Source organism: Gymnoscopelus microlampas (assembly GCF_963454915.1).
Source record: "Gymnoscopelus microlampas genome assembly, chromosome: 12".
Classification (NCBI taxonomy): domain Eukaryota; kingdom Metazoa; phylum Chordata; class Actinopteri; order Myctophiformes; family Myctophidae; genus Gymnoscopelus; species Gymnoscopelus microlampas.
The window spans coordinates 47,630,004-47,639,908 of NC_139949.1; the positions used below are offsets into that span (position 1 = coordinate 47,630,004).

General features: G+C 38.7%; 2 protein-coding genes across 5 annotated transcripts in view; both read left to right on the forward strand.

The window, feature by feature from the left end:
• The window catches only part of LOC311057518 (uncharacterized protein), a 135,899-nt gene extending 134,386 nt beyond the window's left edge, over window positions 1-1,513 (forward strand). For all 4 annotated transcript variants that reach the window (XM_084074479.1, XM_084074480.1, XM_084074481.1 and 1 more), the window contains one exon: window positions 198-1,513. In XM_084074479.1, the coding sequence (XP_083930605.1) occupies window positions 198-1,279 (1,082 nt within the window). In that variant the 3' untranslated portion in view covers window positions 1,280-1,513. The remainder of the gene's footprint in view (window positions 1-197) is intronic.
• A 1,928-nt stretch (window positions 1,514-3,441) lies between these two features.
• Window positions 3,442-9,905, forward strand: LOC311057519 (uncharacterized protein). The gene is made up of 4 exons (XM_084074483.1): window positions 3,442-3,558; window positions 5,096-5,197; window positions 7,205-7,447; window positions 8,393-9,905. Exons 2-4 carry the CDS (start codon window positions 5,128-5,130, stop codon window positions 9,751-9,753), a joined length of 1,674 nt encoding a protein of 557 aa, XP_083930609.1. The 5' UTR covers window positions 3,442-3,558; window positions 5,096-5,127; the 3' UTR covers window positions 9,754-9,905.

A 9,905-nucleotide genomic window follows, 5' to 3' on the forward strand; every position in this document is an offset into this window, starting at 1 on the left:
GCATTTCATGTCATGACTAAGAAAAGAGAAAGATGATGAGCAAAAACAGAAATATCAACAGGGAAGCCGTAGGACTCCTAAAAATGGACCTGTTTGATGATGGAAGCTTTTCGTTTGTGTCTGTACTCACCATTTTAACCTTTCTCTCACCCTCTGTCACCCCCATTTTTGTCTGTCTGTCTGTCTCTCTCTCTCAGAAGTGATATCCCATTCTTCCCAGACTCAGTTCTTCTCTTGTTCTGAGTGTCCATACTCCTTCACATCGCAAGTCTTCCTCCATAAACACATACTGTATAGACACAATGACCTCTACTGCCAAATGCTGAGGAATGGACAGATCACCTCAGCAGCCTGTCAGCAAATCACCAGCCGGGAACTAGGAGACACTGATGAACCGAGATCTTACTGTCATCAACAGTTTACAAAGACTTTAGCTGAACTAGGAGAAGTACAGACACATCATCTGACTGTCACAGGAAATAAAACACACATCTGTAAACAGTGTGACAAGAGTTTCAGGAACACAACTAATTTGGCAATACACCAGCGTGTCCATACTGGAGAAAAACCTTTCCAATGTAAACAGTGTAACAGATGTTTTACTGTATTATCTAATCTGAAAACACACCAGCGTATCCACACTGGAGAAAGACCTTTCCAATGTAAACACTGTGACAAGAGTTTCAATACTTCAAGTAGTCTGAAGTCACACCTTCGTGTCCACACTGGAGAAAGACCTTTCCACTGTAAAAACTGTGACAAGAGTTTCAATGAGTCAAGAGCTCTGAAGACACACCAGCATGTCCACACAGGAGAAAAACCATTCCACTGTAAATATTGTAATAACAGTTTCACTTCGGTTACTACTCTGAATAGACACCAGTCTGTTCACACTGGAGATAAACCTTTCCACTGTACACTCTGTAACAAAAGTTTCAATATGTCAAGTTATTTAAAAGCACACCAGAGTGTACACACTGGAGAAAAACCTTTCCACTGTGAACATTGTAACAAGACTTTCAGTAAGTTAGGTCACCTGAAGATTCACCAGCGTATCCATACTGGAGAAAAACCTTTCCACTGTAAACATTGTGACAAGAGTTTCAGTGAATCAGGTGACCTGAAGAAACATCAGCGTATCCACACTGGAGAAAAACCTTTCCACTGTAAACATTGTAACAAGAGTTTCAGTGTTTCAGGTAATCTGAAGTCACACCTTCGTGTCCACACAGGAGAAAAACCTTTCCACTCTAAAGTTTCACTTAGTCAGGTACCCTGAAGAGACACCAGTGTGTAGAAAAACCTTTTCAATGTAAACACTTTGACAAGAGTTACAATGTTTCAAGTTCTAAAGGCACACCTTCGTGTCCACAGTCCACACAAGTGAAAATAAATGTCCACTGTAAACGGTGTGACAAGAGTTTCAATAACTCGGGTAGACAGGCAAAATATTATGGATATATATATACTGTTCATGTCAATGGAGGCCTTTATTCTCCAGCTCTTTTGTTTTCTTCTTATTTTAATTCCTTACACCAATTTCTTTTTAGTGTTAATGTTAATGATTTATGTTGACTTTATTTTAGCTAGAGGATGCCATTACAGTCATATGTATTGCAAATTGTTTTTATGTTTTTGTAGACTTTTACTTTTTTGATATTATGATTTGAATGTAATCAGTTCAATTATTTTACTCATATGACAGAGGGAGAAAAAATGCATGCATGTATTTTTAAGGAATTATGAGAATAATTATCATTGCAAAACTTTGGACTGAAAAAAATGCATGCATGTATTTTTAAGGAATTATGAGAATAGTTATCATTGCAAAGTTCTGAATTTTCGGAAATATTTAGAAATGACAAAACCTGGAAAATATTTGGATATTGGATAATTTGAATACAATTTGAATATAACTTACATAGTGTTTGGCTATTGATTTTGTTCATAAGAAAACATGTCTAGCATTACGTGAAATACGTGTGGCCTAAGAAGTCGCGTGACGAAAAGAACAGATCTACAAGTTAACATTGAATTTGATTGAATACTTTATTAACAAGTTTCATATAAGTGCATGTAGTACAGTCTAAAGTTATGCTAAAAGGATAAGACAAAAAGTCCCAGGGGGCACTCGGGGTCGAGGGTAATGCAATATTTGATAAAGTGTCCAAGAAAGTTCTGTTGAAAGAAACCTTAGATCTGAAGGTTCAGTTTGGAAAATGTGAATGCTTTAGAATTTGCAGAGAACAACTAGAGCTCCATTGGCAAAATGAGTGGTTAGAAGAGCAAAAGCAATGCAACATGCCCTGTTCTCATGTAATAAGTACAGAGATGAGAGGCACCAGCTGTTTTGACAATTGGCAGGTATGCCAGATTTTGTGAGAGAAATAAGCAACCATATCTATGAAAACAGCCCAAAAGAAGTGACTAGGCTACATATTAAACCTAATATGCATCGGATATTTGAAAAATACATTTTGAAAAAAAAAAGTGAATCAATTTGAATATTCTTTTTTAAAACATTTTACTTTTAGATGAGGGTCCGTAGACAAATATAAGCTACTGTACATTTGGGGGTCCTTGACCTGAGAACCACTGGTTTAAACAACATTTAGGAAACAAGCTCAAAATAAGCAACTATACATTTTAGAAATAAGCCCAAAAAACCACAACCCGCAACTACCAACATTCTAAGTGACTTTTACAGATAAACAAGCCCAAAGTCGCTTATAATAATAAGACGACTTGGCAACACTGCAACTGGACTGTGAGCACTGCACCAGAAACAGTAGAGCTTATACTTCTATACTGCAGGGAGTATACAGAAGAAAGGAGGGAATGGAAAGAGCTGGATTAGCTGGAGTAGGAATAAAGGGAGTGGTGGAAGTAGGCAAGAAGTCATTTGCTCAATGTCCCACTCCCCAGGGGTACTTAAGAGGGTACCAGGGGGTACCCAGCAAAATGTGTAAATATAGCATCAGAATAATTATGACCTTTTTTACTTTGGCTATTCAAAAATAGCAGATCTACAAGATCATAGCGCGGCACTCGGTGCCGCGCTATGAGCTTTGAGCTTTGCACAAATCTTCAAGCGCTATGAGCTTTGCACAAATCTTGAAAATTTGTGCAAATCTTTGAATATATATATATTTTTTAAGCGAACATTTGTAACTCCAATCTTTTTTTAGATGGGGGTCTGCGGCCAAATACATATAATTTTGGGGGTCCTTGACATAAGTTTGAGAACCACTGTTTTAAAGAGAGCCAGACTGTATGGGAAGAATTATGATATGGGAATCTGTAGGAGTTAAATAACTCCAGCAGGTGGCAGTAATGCAACACAATGGATGCAAGCTGCCGCTAAAATCCACAGAAGAATAATAAGAGGAAGTTTGTTAAAACAACAACATGGCGACGTCGTCCTGACAACTCTATGCGTCCTGACTGTTGTTGACACTTTAAAATACAAAGAAAACTAAAACGTGTCGTTTCTAAACAGTGTCGTCGTTAAGCAGCAGGAGGACGTTTGTTAGCAGCTCAACCACTGAAACACGGCAGGTAAAGATCAACTCATTCATGATGCGTTTCATCTGTTTATCATTTGAGATGAACGAGTTAAGATACATAAATCGTATTATTCTTATATCTGCTTGCTTGTTATAAATGTGATCATAAACAACCAGTAGTCACTAGCAGCCGCACCAGTAATAATATATACATTGTTTTGTTGCGTCTTGTTGATGCCACTATTAATGTGACCCTATCGTTACATCAGTGTGTTGTATTGCAGTGGATATAGTATACTGTATAAACAGTATATATTTAGAGCCATAGCCTATACTGTAGGATGTCTGTTTCCTTAATGAATGTTTGACTTGCAGCTCATCCCATTATATTTCACTTTGAAATGCAATTGAGATGTACATTTGATTACCCTTTTTATCCTTTTAGACTTATCAAGTATTTAACCCTATAGTTTGTTACATCAGTGTTTTGTAGCATTGCAAAATATCCCATAAGCAATGAGGTGCAAATGTAGCTTGTAATTGAGCAGGATCTGTACTCTGTCCACACAGTCTAATGTTGATGTAAGTGTCAAGTGAAGTTAGAGCTCCATATCTTCATGCACCAGACATTGAATCCTTACCAACTACTAAGTGTCACTGTGTCAAGTTTAGAATGAATGGCCCATCCAGGTAATGCACAGCATCGAAAATAGTGTTCCTGTCTTGTTCACAAGCTGCAAAGTTAGCCCCAAACCCACTTTAAGATTCTCTCCTTATTTCATTGTCAAATCTCAAGTTTACAGCAGGTATAAAGGAATGGGTGAAATTATATTGTGCAACATTATTACATTATATATTTATACTGTGTGTGTGTGTGTGTGTGTGTGTGTGTGTGTGTGTGTGTGTGTGTGTGTGTGTGTGTGTGTGTGTTTTAAATGGTTGTACTTTTCTTGTTGACCAAAGGCTCTCTTTCCATCATCTTGGCTAGATCTGAACTAAACATCTCACAGTCTCACTGAGCTTTTTAGGGTGCGGCAAAAGGGCTCAGATATAGATGAGAGGGTGTTTATATCCACAAACACAAGACAAAACAAAGAGCATCATTGTGAAATGGAATTATACTTAAAAATATTGACTTTTTAAAGAATTTTGTTGTTGGAATCCTGAATTAAAATAGTAATTCATCTAGCAGCCCTACTTAGATCACTCTCCTCACCGAGGTCAAATAAAGGCTGGTTATGTGATCAAATATGATCTCCCATCCCTACTTGTGAATGTGAACAGTACAATTTACGCTCACAGAAATGGTCTTACTGTACACTCCCTGCTGCTTGAACGGAGGCAGAACATTAAAAACAGATTGGTTACTTTCACCTTATTCACTTTAGACCATTGTTCCTTGCGTAAACTTAAGTCAAGCATGATCTCTTCCATAATACATAAATCCCATAATCTCAAGATTCACATGTTGGAGAGAGTTGGGCTAAGGCCATTTTGTCTTTACCTTCTGCAAATAGTATTGTTATTCTTGACACTACTAGGTCTCCAGACTCCAGTTATTAAGTCCTTACTCACTTGCTTCATTTCAGACCAGTGTGTGGAGCCCAGACTGCAGGTGAAGATGAACTCTCCAGACTCATCCAGGGACATTTCTATTAAACAGGAGGAACCTGAAGACCACCCACACCTCAGTAAGTTTCATCTGCTCTTCCTTTCCTTAATATATATATACAATAATAATACATATAATAATACAATAATGATGGCAAATTACCATATCCAAAGGAACATTGAATTTTGCACAAATGCAATGCCAAAAAAAACTGCACCATATAACTTCACATTGTGATTTTCTTTACAGTATGGATGTAGGTCTGAAACGTATTTTTAAGGTGTAGCTCTGTAGGAGACGAGGCGTCTAGAAATGGGTCTGTGAGTCTGAACTGCGTGAGATGACAGATCTTTGACTGGCTTTTTCTCAGCTTCTTGGTTTGAGGTTTAACCAATTGAACCCTAGCATAATAATAATAATAATAAAGCTTTATTTATATAGCACCTTTCGAAACAAAGTTACAAAGTGCAGAAGAGATCAACGCTGGACCAACATGGACATTTTAAGCCTTTTATTATTTAGGTGCAAGTATACATTGTGACTGACGTTTCGGTCTTTCGACCTTCCTCAGAGTCATGGAAGTTACAAAGTGCTTCACAGAGAATCAAAAACACACCATACAGCAAAAAGATAGAGCAAAAAACATTCAAAACAAAGACGTTACGCAGCGATGCAGTAGGACACAATGGGTAAAACATGTACTGTAGGGAATAAAAGCAGCTTTATAAAAGTGAGTTTTCAGGAGGGATTTGAACCGGGGCACAGGCTCTGCGAGCCTGATCTCTAGAGGGAGGGCATTCCAGAGAGTTGGAGCTCTGAAAGCGAAGGTCACCTTTTGTTTATTTTGTCTGAGGACCTCAAATTTCGCTTCGGTATGTATGGCTCAAGTAGGTCGGAGATATAGGATGGGGCTGACCAAAAATGGCCTTAAAGGAAATTAATAACATTTTAAAATCAATTCTTAAAACGATTTGGAGCCAATGTAGGGATGCCAGAATTGGTGAGATATGATCATACTTTTTTTAAAGCCGGTCAGAACTCTGCAGCATTCTGAACCAGTTGTAACCGTTGAATCGACTTATTGGAGAGACAGGAATACATCCCTATATTGTGGGGGGAACAGTTACCTGCAATAGCCAATCTGGAAAAAAAGAAAAGTACAGGGCTGACCCCGATCAACTAAGTATTAGTTCATTAAGTATAGAGGGTTAGTTCAGTAATTATAGAGCGTTGAAGTGGTTAACAACTTTAAAACAAGTATTTGAAAGCTTACAGTCTGCACTCTGCACTTTCTTAAGGTCATTACACACCGGCGATTATGCAAATATACGCAAAATTCGGACTCGGTCCGAATAAATAATATTTTTCGCTCCGTGAAACTGATGTGAAAGCTTGCATTGACTTTATAAGGTTTTTTAAAAAAAACGTATTATTCGCATAAAAAAAACGCCCCCGGTGTGTAAGGACCATTACTCTTTACAAAACTGAAACATTACTATTACATGCGACACATTTCTTTCAGATGTGAAAAATACTTGCTTGGCCTACTGGCAGTGTGCACTAGACTTTTGGCGCTGATCGGTACAGCAGTTTGTGAGATTTGCCCCAGACACACAGGCAGACAAATTCACAAACTCACAGACCCATTTCCAGATGTACAGAGCCACGGCATAAACATGTTTTACATAGCTACCACCCACATTTCAAGCTTTCATTGTCAGAAGTGCTTCCGTTTCATAACGTCATGCACTGAGTGGCATGACTAATTTACTCCCTAATCAGAGTTCAGGCGTGAAGTATCATGTTTTGAAATTGTTTCAGAATTTCATGATTCAAATAAAACATTTGCCGTAACACCATTATTCATTTTGGGGGTAAAGTAACTAAATATATTACTTCAAATATTTATTTTATATTTAGCTAAAATCTTGCTAAAACTTTCAGTAATGTAATAACCTGTAGTTAGTAACTGTTTAGTCAATCTTATCTTGGTAGGTAATAGCTAATTTTGTACATGGAACATGGAAGAATGGATTTACATTGTAGTAGTCCAGTGTTGACTATCATGTTATTTTTCTGCTCCTAGACATCCTGCACATGGTTGTGTGTGAAGAGGAGGTTTCTCCTGAACAGGAGATGAGTCCCAGTCTGCTCCAGGAGGAACCAGAGCCTCCACACATTAAAGAGGAACAGGAGGAGTTACTTCAAAGACCAGAGGAGCCTGTTGGGTCAATGTTGACATTACCAGCAGGCTCTGAAGTTGAAGTTGAACTTGAATCTGACACTGAAGTAACTGAAGACAGTGATGATTGGGAGGAGACTAGTGGAGGTAAGTCTGTGTTAAACTCAGGGACAGGACTTACATGTGTGGGAAAAACTGGGAGTTGGCTTAAACGACAAAAAAAAAGAGAAAGATTATAAATAAGGTAGGATATGTGATATTCTTTGCATTTATGAAAAAAAAGGTTAAAGTACTATATTCTGATAGTAATCATTGCTACAGAGCATTTGTTCGGTCACAGGGGTCTCTCCAGCTCTTTAGTAAACAGAATATACGTACATTTTCAGGTAGGTGAAAAAATATAAGCCAACAGAAGAGAGCACTGAAAATGCATTTTCTGTTTAATAAAGAGCTGGAGAGACATGGAGACTCCTTTTACTGAACAAACACGCTATAGCAATGAGTATTATCAGAATATAGAGCTATTTAACACTTATTTTAACCAAAGTAAATCACTTACCCTACCTTTAACAATGAAGTCGTAGGACTCCCAAAGATGGGATTTGTTTGAGGATGGAAGCTTTTGAGTCGTGTCTAGACTCACCATTTGTAACCTGCCTTTGTAACATTGTGACAAGACTTTCAGTGAGTCAGGTGACCTGACGAGACACCAGTTTGTCCACACAGGAGAAACTATTCCACTGTAAATACTGTAACAACGGTTGCACTTTGTTAGCTACTCTGAATAGACACCAGTATGTTCACACTGGAGTAAAACCTTTCCACTATAAACATAATGACAAGACTTTCAAATAATCTGAAGTCACATCTTCGTGTCCACACAGGAGAAAAACCTTTCCACTGTAAAAAATGTGGCAAAAGCCAGTCAGGTGACCTGAAGAGACACCAGTGTGTAGAAAATCCTTACCACTGTAAACATTGTGACTCACCATTTGTTATCTGCCTCTCCCCTTCGCTCCCCCTCTCTCCCCCTCTATCACCCCCATCTTTGTCTGTCTGTCTGTGTGTCTCTCTCTCTCTCTCTCTTCACAGGAAAGAAAACACACATCTGTGAACATTGTGACAAGAGTTTCTGTCGGTCAACTGAACTTAAGAGACACCATTGTTTCCATACCGGAAGGAAGTCTTTCTATTGTAAACAGTGTGACAAGAGTTTCAGTAACAGAACTAGGTTGACGAGACACCAGCGTGTCCATACTGGAGAAAAACCTTTCCAATGTAAACATTGTGACAAGACTTTCATTGAGTCAGGTGATCTGACGAGACACCAGCGTATCCATACCGGAGAAAAACCTTTCCAATGTAAACATTGTCACAAGACTTTCAGTGAGCCAAGTGACCTGACCAGACACCAGCGTATCCATTCTGGAGAAAAACCTTTCCACTGTAAACGATGTGACAAGTCATTTAGTGACTCGGGTAACCTGAAGAGACACCAGCTTGTCCACACTGGTGAAAAACCTTTCCAATGTAAACAGTGTAACAGGTGTTTTACTCAATTACATTCCCTGAAAACACACCAGCGTATCCACACTGGAGAAAAACCTTTCCAATGTAAACACTGTGACAAGAGGTTTACGGACTCATCTTCTCTGAAAACACACCAGTATGTTCACGTTGGAGAAAAACCTATCCAATGTAAACATTGTGACAAGAGTTTTACTAACTCAACTTCTCTGAAATACCACCAGAACCTTCACATTGGAGAAAAACCTTTGCAGTGTAAATATTGTGACCAGACTTTCAGTGAGTCAGGTCACCCGACGAGACACCAGCGTATCCATTCTGGAGAAAAACCTTTCCACTGTAAACATTGTAACAAGACATTTAGTGCCTCGAGTAACCTGAAGAGACACCAGCTTGTCCACCCTGGCGAAAAACCTTTCCAATGTAAACATTGTGACGAGAGTTTTACTGACTCAACTTCTCTGAAATACCACCAGAACCTTCACATTGGAGAAAAACCTTTCCAGTGTAAACATTGTGACAAGAATTTCAGTCAGTCATGGGACCTGAAGAGACATCACCGTATCCATACTGGAGAAAAACCTTTCCAGTGTAAATATTGTGACAAGACTTTCAGTGAGTCAGGTCACCTGACGACACACCAGCGCGTCCATTCTGGAGAAAAACCTTTCCAGTGTAAACATTGTGACAAGACTTTCAGTGACTCCGGTAACCTGAAGAGACACCAGCTTGTCCACACTGGTGAAAAACCTTTCCAATGTAAACAGTGTAACAAGTGTTTTACTGACTCAACCTCTCTCAAAAGACACCAGCGTGTCCACACTGAGAAAAACCTTTCCACTGTTAACACTGAGACGAGTTTCAGTGAGTCAAATGCACTGAATAAACACCAGCTTGTCCACATAGGAGAAACCATTCCACTGTAAATACTGTAACAACGGTTACACTTTGTTAGCTACTCTGAATAGACACCAGTCTGTTCACACTGGAGTAAAACCTTTCCACTGTAAACATTGTGACGAGACTTTCAAGTAATCTGAAGTCATATCTTCGTGTCCACACAGGAGAAAAACCTTTC